Source organism: Lepidochelys kempii, chromosome 8 (genome assembly GCF_965140285.1).
Source record: "Lepidochelys kempii isolate rLepKem1 chromosome 8, rLepKem1.hap1, whole genome shotgun sequence".
Taxonomy (NCBI): Eukaryota; Metazoa; Chordata; order Testudines; family Cheloniidae; genus Lepidochelys; species Lepidochelys kempii.
Genome location: NC_136387.1, coordinates 16,724,983 through 16,744,726, shown reverse-complemented (window position 1 = coordinate 16,744,726; position 19,744 = coordinate 16,724,983). Strand labels below are relative to the sequence as shown.

At 42.8% G+C, this 19,744-nt stretch overlaps 1 protein-coding gene across 14 annotated transcripts in view; it reads right to left on the bottom strand.

Moving 5' to 3' along the window:
* Positions 1-19,744, bottom strand: part of ARHGAP26 (Rho GTPase activating protein 26) — a 327,103-nt gene that overhangs the window by 71,541 nt on the left and 235,818 nt on the right. For 11 of the 14 annotated variants that reach the window (XR_012160231.2, XR_012160232.2, XR_012160233.2 and 8 more), the window contains one exon: positions 14,582-14,735. Coding sequence is in view for 7 of the 14 variants with exons in the window: in XM_073355711.2 (XP_073211812.1) it covers positions 14,582-14,735 (154 nt within the window). In the remaining 7 variants the exon portion in view is untranslated. Of the gene's footprint in view, positions 1-6,197; positions 13,179-14,581; positions 14,736-19,744 lie in introns of those variants that run through there. The other 3 variants (XR_012160234.2, XM_073355715.2, XR_012160236.2) reach the window with 3 other exon arrangements.

Below are 19,744 nucleotides of genomic sequence, written 5' to 3'. Positions count from 1 at the left end.
AATTCCTAGACCCCATAGCAGGCTCTTTTTCCCAATACCTCCCCTGCTTCCCTGCAGGTCGAGTTCTTGTCCCCCCTGCATGTGAATCAGGAGCTTTCTCCTTCATAGCAAGGGGGTCATTGAGAGCACAGAAGAGAGAGTCTCTCTGCTCTTAGTTCAGGGACCCAGTATGGCCCACAGCAGCCCAGAACTGCAATGGCAGGGAAGATACTGCTCAGCCCCAGGCTTGAGCATATCCAGAGCAGACAGAATATTCAGGTCATTTAGTTGCTAAAATCTAAGAAGTCCCTAAATTGAGCATGTGAGAACCATGATTATTCAGGGGCTTACAACTGGGCCAACTTTGGGCAGATTTTTTACAGGAATAACAGAATAATTGTCTACAACTAGACTGGACAAAACTCTAGACAATGTGCTGTAGTGAGCAATCCTAACTAACTGGATGACCTACTGGTAATAGGTCTTTTCCAGCTCTTACATCTAGAGATGATGAAAATTCTAACCTTGATTTTCTCAATGGACAACACTGGGTCAGGTTCACAGCACCTCTGAAGTGGTCAGCAAAGCATCTGACAAAGTGCAGACCGCTGAGCTCTGTGTCCACAATTACAGCACAGTACAGTTTAAATCTACGTGTCCATAAGTGACATCTGTCTGTTGCGACAGTTCGTGTTGCTGAACATAGCAATCCTTCCATTGCCTGACACGGTACAAATGCTAGTATCTGTTCACAAGCATCTTATAGCTAAACTAGCTGTGACGAGCAGCTGTTACAACTTTTGGGGGCTGTCCCAAAACAGCAGGGGAGATACATGCTGGGTTATCCCACAGATTAAAAAAATATATATATTTTAAATGGCTGGAAGGGCTTTGGAGACCATGTGTTCTGATTCTTCCAACTGAGCTTTGTGTGTGCCAACAGCATAGCAGGAGAGCAAGGGAAAGTATGTGCCCATTGTTGATATGCTCTGAGGAGAAACACCAGGGAAGTCCAACTGTTTAGAGTGGAGTCCTTCTCCAATGCCTACTACCAATTTCAGTGTGGAATTACCTGAATAATATCACCCCTCAAAAAAGGATAGCCCACAAGAAGCTGGTCTAAAGTTAGCATGAAGATGACATTGTGCCTTCACCCATTAGAAAGCTGCAGTTCAGTGGTGCTGCTGTCAGGGAATTCATAATGCTGGTGCTCATATTAGAATGGAAAGGTTGGATTAACATGGACTCAGTAAGGACACTGAAACTTCTGCAGCTTCCACATCTGTGGAAATGTACCCTGAGAACGGCTCCAAAATCCAAGGTGTGCCATACTTTTACCATTCCTAGTTTGGGATCAGGACAGAAATTCAGAAAAGAGTTGTCCTGGTTAGATGGAAGGGGAGGGATGGAGGGGAGAGGACAGGATCTGGCAAAAACTAAGACAGATCCGTACTGTCACTATGTAAGGCCAAACATGGAGGACTACAGGAAAGCAGAGAGAGTGCTCTCATTGTTCTGGCTAGGGAAATCACCCAGCAAATATCTTCAGGGTTCCGAACCGGAAATATGAGTGGCAAGTTATACAGCCTTGAAGGGGAGCTGGTTACAATTCCCCAGAAGCACTGGAGAGCAGAAAAAGATGGGACTAGTGATACCAATGGAAAGGATGCCACCTTTTCCCTGCCTCTACAATCCACTGCACCCGTACACACAGAGATAGGAGCTAGGCCTTCAAAATCCACAGCTAGGATCCTGCCTCTCTAACAGCAAGGTCTGCTCCACCCTATCAGAGATGGTCAATACTTTCGTGAGAGCCCCCTCATGAAGACAGCCACAAAATTTAAGATGCCGGCATGGGATGCCCTGCTGAATGTCATCTTGCCATAAACGAAGAGCATCTTGTACCTTGAAAGAGCATCAGCAGATGTGCCTAGCAAGCCTGTATAAGTCCGTCAAAGACAGACTTAGATTAGAAGATCTAAGAGGATTAGAGGATTAGAATTCTATGAAAAGTAATTTTATTTAGAACCTTCCAAATTACCAGGATGGGTCTCAGAAATTTTGTTAGCTGGCATCTTTCTCTACTGAGGTAGTGGAGGTTTCTCTCAATGGGAACAGGAAAGCACTACTGCAAAACACAGCTAAGGATTTTTTAAAAACATTTATTTTTTGTGCTTTAGCTCTCTCTGGTCATGGCACAAAATGGCAGTTGGCATCAGAGTTACCCCCCCTGCATGTGCTTTGAGTGAGGCAGGAATTAAACTGGAGAAGCAGAGGGAGTGGGGTTGGGGGCTCAGAGAGTGGGAAAATCCTGGCTGCTGACTGCTCATCATGCGGCTTGCCTGAGCAAGTGAGTGGAAGAAACCCAGCATCTGTGCTGGCATAGACTGAGCTGCACAACTAGAGGGATCAGAACTTTCCCTGGTATTGAACAGGCTGAGAAGATAGAACTGTGTGCTGTTTATCCAAAACACTGGAATTTCACTTGCCAACTCTTTCATAGGGAAAATGTGGAAGCTCAGTGGGCACTATTTGCACTTCAATATTCTTAAGAATCCAAAGCTGGGGATTTTGGCAAGGAAAACTCTAACGCAAAATACGCAGTTTTTAGCTGAGCCAGTTCTCCAGATAAAAAGTATACAAGTCCCCAAGAAAACAGTCCTGCTTAGAAAGAACTTAAAAAAGGGAGAGGAGAAAGTGAAGCCCCAGCCAGTCTGTCACATCCAGTATTTCTTAGTCATAGTTTATTTTAGACACTGTGGTATTAATTGTTCAGCTCTGCAGATGCACTCATATAGACTAGATCTTGACCCACTTTTACTGTAAAGCCCATGGGAAGATGCCCACTGATAAAGGTTAGGTAGAGAGACAGCAGGGATTGCTGATAATTACCCATTCATACAAAAATGCTATTACATGGCCCAGCTAGAGGAACTGTAACTGCATGATCTCACTACTGTTTTCCCTTATATTTCCTCCCCACTTCATTCCTATTGTTTCCATTACGTACTTGTGACTTGTCTTCAATTCAATTTTAAATGACTTCAGGGCAGGCACCAAGTCCTCATATACATTTGTACAGACCTTACATAATAGGACTCTGTGCTCAGCCAGGGCTTTTGAGCACTACAATAAATATAGACTAATACCTTTCATAGACTGAACAGATTGAGAGGGTGAGAATAAGAGAACTTGGGAACAAGAAAAAGAAATAAAGAATCCAAAGAGTTCTATTTCAGCCTTTCCTATGAAGTAGCTGGAAAACAGGCTGCACTGAGTTTACCTATGTTGCATACCTTCATCATAACGATTCATTCGTGTAGAATTTTTGTTTTTAAAACATATGCATTACAGAAACACTGTACCGAGTGGTTAAAACAAAAAATGATTTCACGTATGCAAACAAATATTTCTGGTTTTAACATTCAAGCAGAGCTCGCAAGCAATTTAGTTTGGTAACTTCCATTTTTCAGTTGTAGTGTGTCTGTAGTAGGTACTTTTTTGTGTTTTTAAAAGGTCACCTTAACAAGGTACGGGTGAAGAAAACCTCAACGTTTAGAAAAATCCCTCTCTCCTTGGGGCTTCTGTAGCATCAGGCATTTGGCTTTAGTTTGTCTGCACCCCCTTCTGAGAATCTTCTGGCATAAGTCAGAAACCTGCTGACTCATGATGTACAGCTACTGCTTGGAATACTTTTTTCATAAAAAACACCCCAACCCTACTAAATAAATGCATTCACGTAATAAAAATTGGATTCTCCTAGCTTCCTGATTGGCAAGTTTGTATAGTGAGAGAAAGGAAAAACGGAAAACTAGTTACAACAATGATAAATATGAAACACACTTCATAAGAGTGGTTGCGACTGTAATCTTCTAATGTCACCTCCAATCCCTTAGCACGGTAGTTCCCAAACTTGTTCCGCCGCTTGTGCGGGGAAAGCCCCTGGCAGGCCGGGCCGGTTTGTTTACCTGCCGCGTCCGCAGGTTCGGCTGATCGCGGCTCCCTCTGGCCGCGGTTCGCTGCTCCAGGCCAATGGGAGCTGCTGGAAGCGGCGCGGGCTGAGGGACGTACTGGCCGCCGCTTTCAGCAGCTCCCATTGGCCTGGAGCGGCGAACCGTGGCCAGTGGGAGCTGCGATCGGCTGAACCTGGGAACGTGACAGGTAAACAAACCTGCCCGGCCCGCCAGGGGCTTTCCCCGCACAAACAGCGGAACAAGTTTGGGAACCACTGCCTTAGCACAATGCAGAAAGCTGGGGTAAGCAGTGTGTATATGCTAGAAGTATGGGAAAATACAGGGCATCAGAGCTACCCCTGGGCTTCAAATCACTGTGGAGTTGGACTGAAATATAGCTTTTAGAGTTGAGCCAGAAACGCTTTTGTAAATAAAAGTCGCAAAAAGGCTAAGATCCCAAATTATTTACAGAATATTTGGAGAGAGTTTTTTTTAAATTACAAATACATTTAAAGCAACCCTTAAAGTATCAATCTCCCTTTTACCTACCATAACAAAATAAAAGATAATCAAGCAAATTCTGAAATCATTAATCTATTATTTTTTACTTTGGCAAAACTCCCATTGAATTCCACAGAAGTTTCATCATAACAAGAACCTCAGTATATTTGGCTCAGTAAGAACTTCTTGTTCATACAGCTGTTTTCATCATAGGATCTCAAAGTGCTTTACAGACATTAACTTACTATGCCTCAGATCAGTCCTATGTGGCAAGATGTCATTTTACCCAAGACAGAAAGGTAGCTGACACTTTTGGAATGGGATGCAGCTGTTCAGACACCATCCTTTAATGGTGCACAGTAGGTTAGGGAAGGGAATGGAAAAACACCATATCAAATTGAAAACTGCAGGGGCAATTAGTGAGGTAGAATGTAATTATCCAAGTCAGAATTGGGGAGGCACATCAGGGTTAACACAACAGCTTTCATGAAAAATGTGGCATGAAATCTTAGATTACCGCAAGTGAGGACGACTGTGGTTGTATGCCTTATTTGAGTACTTTACCTTGCAAGGCCTGTGTTCAAGGTTTCATATTTCCCCCTGCAAGAGTTAATGACATGACAGTTCAAAAGCAGGGCAGGGAGAGATGATGAATGGATGTGCCTTAGTTCTTGCAGGTGGGTTGGGAGAGTCTGAATTCAAGTCTTTGCAAGGATAGAAAAGAGGAATTTATTTTTAAGATTTTTTTTTGTCAGGAACCCCAATTATCTGCATTTTTCTAAGTCTGCAAATGTATCCAGTTACTGATTTTGAGACAGCTGAGCCTACTGCACAGCAGAAAGCTGTAGGCCAAACAGGAGAAAGGATGGAATTTTTCCAGAATCTGGCTCCCCTTCAAACTTGTGGAGTCACCATTCCACGATCAAAGCCATTGATGGACACTGTGGAACAGCCTTAGGGGGCATAGCCCATCCGTGCACCCCAAGAACAGCAATGGGCCAATAAATATCACTCATCCATGCAGATTACTCTTGTGTTTCCAAGAGTGATTTGCCTGGAGGTTAGGAATGGATAAGATAGGGACACATATTAACACTACTTTTGCAGAAAGTAAAAACTTTGCATTAGGGCTATTCCTATAATGGCCAGAATTTGGCTGTTGGAGTATTTCTGCTGGCTGCAGTGTACTTCCAAATTTAGCAGCTGTTACACTGGCCAAGCTGTGTGATGTTTATGTGGCAGTGTTGCAAAGGAAAGCCAGTAATTGAGAGTTCATACAACACTCACCAGTGTCACCAGGCAACATAACGTGCAGGGCTTTTAAACAGCGAACATTTGATTTAAAGTTTTTAGAAGCCTAACTGCAGGCCATTCCCAGATCAAACCTGCCAGCACATTTAACACAAGATGCAAAAGGGCAGGCAGAAAATTGAGAGAAAGGGTTTGAATTATATATGGAAAAGCAAAATGGCAACAATGGAGAAATCAAAGCTCCTATCATAGAATCTCAGGGTTGGAAGGGACCTCAGGAGGTCATCCAGTCCAAACCCCTGCTCAAAGCAGGACCAATTGCCAATTTTTGCCCCAGATCCCTGGATGGCCCCCTCAAGGGTTGAACTCACAACCCTGGGTTTAGCAGGCCAATACTCAAACCACTGAGCTATCCCTCCCCCCAATGTTGGTTTATATCATATGAAGAATATAAAACCAACAACCTGTTTAATAACCATCAGGTTTATTAGTTCTTTAGCTTCCATTCTAGTAATGCTAGACTGCAGCCCAAACAAACGTGAGACACTGGCCCAAGTAAGAGGTAATCTGTCTGAACTGGAACAGGCATGCGGAGCTGTTGCTGCTTGTAACGGGTAGAGGCTGTCTTATTGTGCTCGTTAGCTACGGCTCTCTGTGGGGCAGATAGCTATTGATTGTGAGGGACAGGGGATTAAATAGCTTGTCACCCCTCTAATCTGTCGTAGTTGAAAGCACAACCCCTGAATGGGATAAAGGGAAGAGGGATGGCAAATATAGTCTCTTTCAACCAGAAGATTAGTGCATAGGGTCTAGAACAATGCTGGAGCTCAAAGAGGAGAGAACTGTGTGGGTCTCCAGGGCTCCTGAGAGGATGCCAAGAATTAAAAGGCTAATATCTCTGTAGGACAACAAAAATAAAGTTCAGGGCCACCCCACATAGCATGGTACAAGTGCCAGCATCTTACTGATAAAAGAACAGAAGAAGGAACCTTCAGACTTCCCTGATATTTCTCCATGAAACCTTAATAGCTTTCATCAAACTAAAGCTAAATTAGACTTTAGTAGCAGCCAAGATAGCAACAAAAATAGATACAAGTTTGATTTTAAATATGGCCTTGTTTGTACTTCAAACTCAAACCGTTGTTTTAAGGCTGCAAATTGGCCACTGAAATGTAAAGGGCTGCTTGGTTTTGGCAGGTAATTAAAACCTTTGGTGAAGACCGCAGGTATGTCAACAAAAAAATGACTTAAAACCTGTTTGTTAAAGGGGGAGAATAGAAGAGAGAGCTGTTGTATTTATAGGGTGCATTATGTCATTTTGTGTTTGTGGGGAGAAGGCACTGGGTGTCAGAGAGGATACTATTTTTTAGCAGGGGAATGATTTGGTCTGCTGGTTCTAAGGTACTGTGTGTTCACACCTATTTCTTAGCTGCAGTTATAGCCGATCCCAGCATAAGCAGAGGGCTGGCAGCCCCAGAGGAAGTACAGACTTCACTTTTTCCTTCTTTCAAACTTTTTGCTGTTTGTAAATCACTTAGGATCTACAACTTTACCTGTACCTGTTTTGCCCTCTTTTGTTCTGATCCTCATCTGTGTTCCTCGTCTGGCACAAAATAAACAACATTGGATTGCTTGTTTCATTTGCTTCCTTCAGTAACATCAACACAATTCCAGGACAAATTCATTCGAAGTATAAGAAGCCCAAACATTTGAAAGTATGGAAATGCACAGCTAAGGCACTAAAACAATCAATTCTAACCCACCAGCTCTAGAAACAGGGACTGGTTGGTCAACTTGTATTCCTTCTACTGGATAGTGCCACATCAACAGAACAAAAACAGCGAAGGACCGTTCATTAATGATGGCTATTATCTCTCTCTTTAATTTCCTAATAATTGACTGGTGGCTTTGCATTTTAAATGAGATATTTAGGCACCAGAAAATCAAAGTAGGCCAATTTTTAGCCCTAAACTACTTGAGTATCTCTCTTTAAAACCTATACATTGAATCAAATGGTCAAATTATTAACCTTAGCCACTACCAGTACCACCCCTTTGTGAGCAAGATTAACTTTTTCCAAGTGAGGTGACTATATCCTAGATCCTTATGACTGCACCTGTTGTGCAAGGAGTTTCTTGCTCCCAAGTAATTCCTGTGGGGTTTTTGTGTGTGCGTGTGTTTGTTTTAAAGAAGAGAGAGAGAGAGAGAGTCACTTCCTTCCTCCCCACACTTGGAATGTTAAGACTCCTTGATTGCACATTTTGTGATTCAATTGATGTCATGGTTACATGTCACCATCCTGACTGAGATATCTGATGAACTGTTGGCCAAGGGGCAGGGTAGCTTTAATCATCTCTGAAGGACATCTGAAATATGGTAGCCCTGGCACAGGGATAACAGGGAGTGGAAAAAGAGGAATGGGAGCAGGGAGGAAGAAATAATCAATGAGTTAGAACTGAAAGATGGGACTCACAAGCCCTAAACAGAATTTAGCTGGATTCTTGAAGGCATGTAGAGTGGAAGGCTCCCTGAAGTCTTCACTGTGACGTACGCAGCACTTCTGGATTAGGTAAATTCTAAGGAATGTGGTGACTCTTGCACTACTAAAGCAAATACTGTGGATTGACTTCAGTTTCTGTAACTGTTCAAGGATTTACTGCAAAATCCGAATTATTCAGCATGTTAAAAAAGCAAAAAACTGTTTTATAGCGAAATTACTTGGATATACCGCACACAGTAATAAGTGCAAACGATGCAATACTGGTTTTGTTCTGAATGTCTGGCATTGGACAGTCATTCTGTTACCAATAAAGTGCAACTCGTAAACAATGTCGTTCTGGACCTAGAGGGATGAATTTTGACACTACTCGCTCAATTTCTTCCCCACTGGCAACCAACAGCACACCTCTTTGTTCTCATAATTCTCATCATTAACAATCAACACTGGATTTCTGACTTGCACCAACAGAACGCTAACTGCAAAGGGGAAAACACTCTAGACCCGCCAAAAATAGCACACAAATTAGAGGGTTTCTTCTCTTTATAAGCTGTCAAGTTTATCTCACAATAGTTGTATGGGCTTCTTAGTGGCTCTTCTATCAGGAGAGGTAGCATTGCCCAGTGGCTGGGATGCCAGTCTGGTAAGCAGGAGTCCTGGGGTTTCATTCCCAACAGGGACTGTTCCTTACCATGTGTGAACCATGTGCACAGCGCAACCAGGCTCTGATCTCAGTTGGAGTCCCTAGACGCTACAGTAGTAACAATAATAAAAACAAGAGAAGCACCATCTTTTCCTTAAAGCAGCCTAAACATGTTTTCCACCATACACACACTTCAGTGAGAAAAGCAAGGTATGCAAGCAGCTTGGATGGCAGTCTTGTTGGAACACTGTGTTATAAAAGGACACACTCAAAATAAACATTACTTCATTGAACAGCAAGCATGTCCCAAACAGACTAAAATAACAGTAATGATCAAGCTTGCTTTATACAGCACCAACATCATGTATGCAGAAAAAAAATGGAGATGTTTAAAAATCCATGTTCCTTCTGTACACTAAGCAAGCAAATGAGCCTTTCTGTACATGGTGTTCCTCCAACACATCCAAAAGAGTAAGCTGCTCCCGACAACCAAAAGCAAAGATTAAACAACATTAGCCAGTATTGGCTGGTAAAAAATATCAGCATACAGTAGAGAATGGGTTGGTAATTCAATTACTAGAATGCTGTCTACAGAAATTAGCAACATGATTTTTACATGGGATGGCAAATGAGGTTCAAAGCAAATGTTTAAAGACAAACTAATACACTTCAACAAACAGTAAGAACAGGAATACAGCCAAGAACTGGGAGAACAGAACTGGTTTGTGCAGAGCAGACTGAACCACGTAAGCTATGTTCACAAAAAACCCAAGGCACATACTGTGAAGTAAGAATTAGCATCAACCATCATCATCAAATACACAGTCTACTGAGAACTGTTGCACCAACCAGAGAGACCACAGCTGACTGAGTTGCATTAGGTATCATGTAGTGGAGTTTCCAGATCTCACTCAATTCTGAAAGTCCATGAATCTCTGGGGTGGCCCCATTGGCAGTGGCAGGTAGGGTTAGGGCATGCACCTCTTCATGCATCAAGGGACAGTTTGGGAGCATGACATGTCAGTGTGTTTCTTTCTATCCCAGTGACATGGCCAAAGAGCATGCAATACCACTTTTGAATATAATGAACAATTGAAGGAAGGCCAGATCTCTGGGAGATTATGTTGTTTTGCACAAAGTCAAACCACATTATACTCAGGATTTGGTGCTGACAGCATAAATGGAATGCCTCTAGCTGCTCCAAGCCTGCCTGTAAGAGGGCCCAGGTATCTTATCCATATAGCAATATAAGTAGTATCCAGATCTGATAGATCCCAAACTTTGTGTTAGTGCAAAGACGTTTCTGCATCCATAAAAAAGACTTGGACTTCATGCAGGAGGCAGTGAGACCTATTAGCTAAAGTTTGCTGTGACTATGTGAACTCTGCTTGCAGCCTCATCAACACTCTCCACACTCTGTGTGAAATGTCACAGTACTTGACAACCAGACCCCACCCCAGCACTGGAGTTCTGGTGGCCCAGCTCTGGGGTGACAGACCTTGGTCTTCTGCCATGAGGTGTTCAACCCCATAGTGCGCGTGGCACCTTGGATATCTTGAAGGGCGGGGCTGAAATTATCTGACTTCTCCACAAGCAAGCGTGTAGTCTTGGCATAATCTTGGTTGGTGAACACTTCTTGACCAACCTTAAGTGTGACATTTGGAGGGCACGTCCTAATATCTAATCGATAGCTCGACAGAATACTACTGAGGCGAGAATGAATCACTGCTACACACAATGTGTGGAAACACATCAAAAGCCATGTACTGATGCACACTCTTGCACTGGTACCGGTGTGAAGATTGTGCACCAGATGTAGCAGAACATCTGGAATGCCAACTCTTTTCAGTGAGAGACAAAGGACTGAATCAAAAGACACTCCGATGTTGATATATGCCACATGAAGTGGGTAGTTAAATTCTTGGTGCTGCTCAGCTCACACGGAAGCTGAAGGGTAAGGACATGGTCTGTTGTCCACCACCCAACAGTAAAACCTGACAGCTGTGACAATTATGTCTTAAGGAGCGGCTGCATCCTTCCAACCAGAGCGTGAGAAAAAAACTTTCCAGGGACAGATAACAGTGGGGTTGGCTAGTAGCTGCCACACTCAGTGTGAGATCCTTTGCCCCTGTACAGGGACACTGTGACGCCATCTTTCCATTCTGCTAGTACTTTGCCCGATGCCCACACTTCTAAGAACAGCTGATGCAGGCTGATGCTCATGCATGGGTGGAATACTATCAGGTCCAGCAGCACATCAATTCCATAATTTTTGGATGGGATTTTGTACTTCCTCAATTGATGAGGATCAGTGTTTGTCCCTGCATCTGCAGCTATGCAGTTTGCTAGGTCACATAGCTCTGGACAGTAGTCGGCAAGTGTGTGGTTCAGCACATCTTCATAATGTGTTTTCCATCTGTCCAGGACATCATTCGTTCATGAACAGGGAGAGCCATCTGGTTTCATGATGGGGATGTTAAAGATCAGTTCATGGCTGCCAGCTAGGTGTATGATGGCTCAGTAGGCAGGCAGCAGATTGTTGCGTTTTAGGCTGTCTTCGGCTTTGTCGGCCAGGGAGTTGGTGTAGATCTCAGGGTCATGTTTTGCCATGACCCGGAAAATGCCTTTCAGCTGTTTACATTCTTGGACATTTCACTACTTGTGTGCTTCTGCATTTTTCACAAATATATCAAAGTCCTATTCAGAAAGCCAAGGTTTCTTGTGTGATGGTCTGAAGCGGATTGTTTCAGCGGCAGCATGTGATATAGCGTTATGTATGCCACTCCAGGAGATCTCCATGTGATCCTCAACAGCCTGTGTGTACATCACAGTGTCAACAGGATCCTCATATAGATGCTGGATATTGTACTTTTGGTGGGCATCTGGCTTGCAAGGTGTTGGAGATGTTGGAAGATGCAGTGAGAATTGAGTGACATCTAGTCTATGGTCTCAGTTTGCTGGTGTGTCTGCACTGCCAAATGAAACCCATTGAGATTTCATTATGGAGCAATTTCTGTTGAGGATATGGTCAATTTCTTTCATACCACATCCATTATTTGAAATACAAGTCCAGTGACGATTGTTACGGAATCTAAACCAGGACCCCATAACAGACAAAAGCTCAGTGACACACCATGTCAAAAGCCAGGTGGCAGTGTCATTTGGTGAACCTGAACCAAAAGGACCTATCACGGTTTCATACGCAGTTCAGTTGCAGCCAGTCACAGGACTAAAATTTCCAAGCAGTAGCAGTGTGTTGTGGTAGACTTGATTGGATTTTTGCTGCTAGTTGGTGGTAGAATGCATCCTTTTCTGCAGGTCCATAGATGCGTAGGCCACAACGACAGACAGATATTCATGATGATGTAGGAGCCCAGCATAGTAAAAGCATGGAGAAATGGGTTTCCAGGTGGTTAAAGTCTGTGCTGGGAGTTGTCTAATAATGAGTGTCACACCTTGAGTTTGGTGTGGACCACTGGAGAGGAGGATGGTGCTCCTTTCACAGTAACTTGATCACTCTGTGGCAGACATGCCTCGGTGGTGCTGATGATTATGATCCTATAACGAGTGAGTTCTTTGACAAGAGCTGCCCTGCACCCAGTTCTGTTCAGTGTTGACATTTGCCATACGGTGATATGGAATGTGCCTCTGAGGGCTGTTTTAGACTTCAGAAAGTTGGGGTCATCAAGGCTGCACTTTGCCTAAGCGGGATTGGGGTCATACCCGTCCTGTGCATGCAGAACACATCCCTCCTCCTGGAGCCAGTAATAGCTTAGGCTTTCACCCTGGTGCTGTTGTCGCGGTCTGTCATGGCCAGATGCCCCTTCATGAGACTATAGCTCCTTGGGAGATTTAGTGGGGGGGGTATTTTTGGGAGTACCATCCCCCTTACAAGGAACTCTTCCATCAGATGCCATTGGTTCCGGAGGTTCCAAAAAAGTATTCAGAAATCATCATTCAGCAGGTAGAAACCAAAGAATCTCTTGGAAGAAAAATCCCTGGGAAACAAAATTCCCCACTCACTAGCACTTACAACCCAAGCTGGGGTTTTGTGTATAGTCTATAAGTCTCACAGATAAAGTATTGGAGAAAAACTTGTCTTAGTGAAAGTAACCAATCACTAGCGTACACCCCTTAACCCCTGCAGATCACATATTGTGTAGGGTAGAAAAGACTTCAAGAACAGACAATCAGTTATACTAGGAACGCTTCAACTCCTGTAGACCAAATTGTTTACAAAGTCCTACCCAAGGTGTAAACATCAGGTATTCAAAACGTTATTTCATTAGTCCGATCCCTCATTCATGATATCCATGTTCTAATGAAAACCAGAATCAACAGAGTGAGGTAAAACCTATTGACAGAAACCAGAAATTGGAGTTTCAAAAACATGTTCATGATAATGTGTGCGCACTTCATCTACACAGGGAATTACACAAATTGCAGTATGGGCATATTTTTTGCCGATACCAAATTCTACAAATGTGGGCCTAAATCTTTACACAGTATAACAACACAAATATAGAGACATTCCCACCCAGTTCAGAAAAACTACTCTCAGTACAGACAACAGCCTTGTTTTTCAAACCTCTACAGGTAATAGCTCTGCACTGCTGACATACTCATTCACTTCCCCAATTTACCGAATCCTAGGTTGTTAATCACAAGAGCAGATACAGCGGCTAAAGTAGGAAGCTTCATCTGGACTAGATGACCTGTCGAGGTCCCCTCCAATCCTACTTTTCTGTGATTCTATGATTCACTGCCAAGGGACCATAAAGCTTTTAGAGCAGAGTGGAAATTTGCACCCTTTGAAGTGTACAGCGAGAAAGGCGTGGATGCGGTGAGGGAAAAGGGACTCTTCCTTAGACATTAGAAGGTCACAGCATGATGCCAATGCCATTTTTGTCACAGCACCCTAGCTAGTGTGGCGTTCTTCTTAGTCATTCCAAAGAGATGTCTGTTGACATGATTTATTAAGTGCCATCTAGCAGCACATTGAGAAACACAGAAAAACTGGGAGAGACACTAAACTTCGCTTAGGCTTGTAAGAGTTCCACAGTGTCTGGTGGGGATCTGTTCAAACCTTCAGATCTGTGGGATGGGGAGGGTCTGTGAGAAAATATTGACAGACACAGCAAAGTCTCAAAAGGAAGGAAATTCCCCTCAGCAGCACATGCCACAGCTCAGCTGTGACTGATTCAGGAGACTTCACAATAATTCAGCCATTCCCTTGGAGTCATCATTAAAGCTGCTATTTTTTTACCTTAAACTTTCCGGATAAGGGAAGTAATATCAGAAACAAGGGCACACATTTGGTTGGAGACCAACTGTACTGACAGCAGTCTTAGATTTTAACGAAGTAGGAAGAAAACAATTCCATTAGTGCCATGCTCCACTGTTTTATTTACTTTCCTCTATGCTTCCCAGAGCTTAACACCAGATGCTTCACAACAGTGCAAGCAATAATGTAAGGATCTATTTGAAAATGATCAAAATACTCTAGACATTCAAAATAATTAGAGCACAAAGTAGCCAACAAGTATAAAAAACAGTAACTAATTCTAAAATTAAAGAATTAAAGTGCAATGCATCGTTAAAAATGCAATGCACATAACTATGCTCCCTTTAAAAAAATAGAATGTTAAATTATATTCAGCAGATGGCTTTGACTCAGACTAAGACAGTGCCCTGATTGAAGATATGTAGGTTGGCTGGACAGAGACCCTATGACATACTAATTATCACTGTACTTACAGCGAGTTTGGCCGACTAGGTTTAATTACTTCTAGGTCAGGGTCACTCGAGTTCAGGTTGGGTTGGAGAGTGCTGTTGGAGTGGAGGAAGCTGTTGACATTTGAAGAGATGACCGATTCCAGGCTGGAGTTGATGATACTGTTCCTTGTCTCCTCTAAAAAACAACAACAAATATACATTAATATCATTAAGTAAAACCTATTACGTTGTTAGAAAGTAAAGAACAGACTTTTGCAAGGTAGAACAGTTTCTATTAATAGCTTATGTCTTTATGTTGATCCCAGGGAAGTACATGGAGTATATAGAAGTTTCTTCACGTATACTATTCTTTAAAGCTGAAACAATATAAAACATGAGTTCTCTTATTCTGATGATGCAAACACTTTTTAATTAAGGACATTTTTGGTAAGTAAAACATTCACCGGTTATCTCAGGCCACTAATATCATCTTACACTCAAAAATCCCGAAGCCCTATGCACACTTTAAATAAACATTCAAAATTATACACAGGGATCAATTTTCCCATGCCTGAAATTCGGCCACGTCTAGGGTGAAACACTGCAAAGCAACAGGATAGAATAGAAAGTAAAGAACAGATTACCTAACTGAAATTATTTAGGGAAAATGCTACTACCTAAAATGGTACTAGATTAACAATTAGAGCTATTTCCCAAGTAGCTCCATAGTCAATAATGAGATGTTCACATAAACAAAGAAAATGTTAAGACATTTTTTGTCCATTTTCCGTCCGGCTGTATTAACATCTTTTCTTGGAATTAGTGCTATGGTTCAGCACCTCCATTTTATGCCTCATCTGAAAGAGCATCTCTAGGACTACACTATACTTTTCACCTCACCATCCTACACCACAGAGGCACTGATTCTGTCCTGACTCAGAGGGAATAGTGCCACTGAATCACTAGCATCCCTTTTTGAAGCACCTAAATGTTTCTAAGGGCATATCTACCCTGCAGTGAAAAACCCCTGGTTGGGCCCATGCCAGCTGATTCAGGTTCATGCTAAGGGGTTGTTTAATTGCAGTAAAGACATTCAGGCTCGGGCTAATGACCGGCTCTAGGACCCTGCGAGGTGGGAGGGTCCCAGAGCTCGGGCTGCTTCTGCTGTCATGAAAGACAATGTAATCATGAAGAGAGGTGGTGTCCCTCGGATGGACTAAAAATCATAGAGAACACCTCTTTCACAGTTCATTTTCCAAAGCAGTGATTTTCCATTTGCATTGTACTAAAGGCTATCAACAAAGCTAATGAGAATTTATATGAATCACTTATTCCCAGTCTCTTCCAATCAGACATCTCTGCTGGATTCTCGGGAAAAACTTGTAATGTGCATCTATATTTTTGTACACAGAGGAACAAGGAACAGAACAGAAATCCAACATAAACAATATGAGTGGAACACCTCTGTAATATTAAAAGTTAATCTTGGATACACAACAGGAATAAATCCTGTGCAGTACTGTGAAATAACTTAGAAACAATGTTGTCACAACCATAATAGAGCATGGCATTGGGTAACCTCTTCATCACCACTTCAAAAGGATGAAGACTATATTAACAGAGGGTTCATGGACAAGGGCAAAAGGAAAACCGGGGTTACACATGCTAGAACTATGACTCAAGACTGTCAACAGCTTCTCTCAACCTGTCAGCTCAGAGACACACACACTTGGTTCATCTATGCTCTAGGTAATATTTTTACACTTTGTAACACTGGATTGGAACCTTTGTCATTGTGTCCAACCAGATGGGTTTATTTCCTGTTATTTTGCAATTCTGGTCTCCTATGCAAATAAATGTATATTTTATTTAACATAAATGGAATTGGATGCGGTGACACGTTTGAGTTAATTACCATTAGGACCACCAGAGACACAAAAACCTGAGTTGGGGCTATTGTAATAATCAGAACACCCTTTCAAAGCACAGGATTGCCAAAGGTGTTCTAGAGTAGGCCAGCCTGGGTATGGGGAAAGCCAGATGTGTAGCCTTGGAACCAAACTGGGCACACAAGAGATGGACCCAGATCAAGGTCTACATTTCTCCAAGGTTTATATTTGTTTGAATCCAGCGTTCCTCTCGCTCTGGATGTGTGCAAGTACTTTTAGAAAATTCAGATTAATTTGTGTTTAACAATATTTTGCAAGTGAATTTAATACTCATGGAAGAGACCTAGAAGTCCATGCTGGGCAAACTGTGTGGTTGGGCATCTCCTACACAGCCCTGAGAACACACTTCAATTCTGACCTGTAACCAAGACTGCACACGATGCTGAGCTCTGATTTTATGATGTGGACCTTGGCAAGTTACTTAACCTCTCCATGTCCATGTTTACCCATCCAGAAAATGGGGATAGTACTTTGGTAAAGCACTGTGTGCACATACAGCACCTTTCACCAGAATATCTCAAGTATAATCATTGCCATGTTTTCACTTCTGCATTTCCTTTGGTCTCCAATTGTTGAATCATATTGCCTTTGTTTTTCAGTAGCAATTTCACCCTGCAGGCTTCAGTGGAGCTACTCTGGATTTACACTGGCATAACAGAGGAGAATGCGGCCCATACAACATTAATACAAGACCCCTAAGGATCTGACACTTAACAGATAGCAGGCCAGCAATGGTGCAGCTGCACTGGTGGGCGTAATGCCAACATCACTGCTAACAGTAGGGGGTGCTCACGATAGGCAGATTTCAGAGTGATAAAATCCACCCTGTCTACACTAGCAGCAGCTGCACCATCGCTTGCTGTTACTATAATACAAATACTATTTTTTCTAGCATAGATGGATGCTCTGTAGGAATCAAAAGATGAATGAAATATTATGCAGACAGTGTAGAGAAGAAGGGGGCGGTGTAATAAATTAGAGGGAGAAGTAGCACCAGGGCGGAGTGCACCAATCCGTAAGGGCTTTTTGTGGCTGTTCCCAAAATGTCTCTACAATGTTCTAATATTCTTCATCAGATCCATACAGTGCAGTCACTGTATATTCCCAGTGTCTGGACAAGTCTAGGTTTGGGATGAAAGTTAGTGAACTAAAACTGCATCTGGATAGGAATATGGTGATGGCGAAGAAGCAACGGGAGATGGAGGTGGTGACAGATGTCCTTTCATTTGAGCGGGTAAGCCTGTGAACTGTAACTTGGGTTCACAAGCTCAGGCTGATATTAAGAACATAAAAACAGCCATACTGGGTCAGACCAAAGGTCCATCTGCCCAGTATCCTGTCTTCTGACAGTGGCTAATGCCAGGTGCTCCAAAGGGAATGAACAGAACAGGTAATCATCAGGTGATCCATCCGCTGTCACCCATTCCCGGCTTTTGGCAAACAGAGGATATTAAATCATCAGCTACTACTTTATGTCTAGTAAGCAGCAATGCACAAGAATGTTTTTCTCCATCTTTACTAGACAAGGTGACTGACATTTCCTTTCAGATGTGGATGTCACTACAGTTAGCCATGCCTGGATTAGCTCCATACTGGAATACATTTTACTCTGCATGGGACTACCCTTGAAAACTACCAGCAAGCTTCAGCTAGAGCAAAAATGCCAGCCTGCTTAATGAATGGTGAAGCATATTACACAAGCACTTCATAGATTGCACTGGCTTCATGTCAAGGTTTGATTTTGATCAATAAAAGCCCTCCATGGGTTGGGTCCTGCCTACCATAGACTCACTCTCTCTTTCCAGCCTGGCATTATGATCACCTGGAATGTTCCAGGTAACAATTGCTAAACTTTGTATGTCTGGGCAGGGAGTGCTCACCAGAGGATCTTCAATTCCTGAATTCTCTCCTTATCTCCTCCCCACCCCCTTGGTCTAACCATCTGTTGACTTGCAGAGCACACTGCACAGCACATATTGTTTCCTCAAGTGTTCCTTGAATGGGCAGAATCTTAATCTTTTGTGAGGTGGAAAGTTTTTCAGTTTACTGGTGACATGGTCAATTTGGATTTATTTCTGTATGTGTTTCAATTTTTAATGTTCATGCTTCTGATAGGTGCACTATACACGCTGACAGCAAACATTATAGAGGGCTGAGGAATCCTTGCCCGGAGGACAAACAGCACCTCGTCATGTTTTCTTTTTGTTATGTTTCAAAGATTATTGGGTAGGTTTAAAACAGTGTCTGGTTTCATTCTTGTAAATACAGCATCATAAAACTAGTACAGTTATTAGAAAACTAGCCCTATCCATGTGAGGGTTGCATGTTATGCCTCTCAGAAAAGCAACTTCTGGAATACAGCCACTTTTTACAATGTTGCTGTATTATTAGTTATTATTATTATTGGCTTATATTAATGTAGAGCCTACAGGCCTCAGCTGAGATTCGGACTCCTGTGCTCATCACAGCGCAAACACACAGGAAAAACAGTCCCTACGTCGAAGTGTCCACAGCCTAAAAAAACAGGACAGAGAAAGGCTGAAAAAGTTAACAAAGGCACAGAGAGGTTCATAGATGCCAAGGCCAGAAGACACCATCAGATCATCTCACCTGACCTCCTGGATATCACAGACCAATTAAAGCAAAGTGATGTGACTTGCCCAAGTTCACAGAACCGGTTATGACAGAACTGTGAATAGAACCCACATTTCCTGACTCCCAAACCTGTGACCCTTCCACTAAACCACACTGTCTTCCCAGGCTGCTGTAACTAACCAATTTAACACAAATCGGCAAGGACAAATGCCACAGGGATCCTGACACCCAACCGTTTTTTGCAGAAACCACTGGCAACGCGGTTAGAGCATAAGACCATTGGCTATCATTGTGAGAAACCTCCGGTACGTCTATCCACCTGTCATCCCCCCTGTTCTTTGCACTTCTGGAAACTAGGAGCCATTTTCTGTTCTCACCTACACTAAATTGAGACTAAATCTATTGTCATTTATGCAATTACGTAAGTGTCCTTATGTGTATTGTAAGAAAGAAGTGTCTGGGGTTGGAGAAGTAGACTGGTCAGTAGTTATAGGCAACTTAAAGCATCACTTTGGTACAGCTCAGAGAGATCTCAGCATAACAGGAAGGAAATGAGGACGGATGAGACAAGAGAGTGCACAGTGACGAGTACGGTGGGAGCTTATACCGTCGCTTCATTTTCAGCGCCATTGGTTCCCATTAAGGGTATGTCTAAATGTTG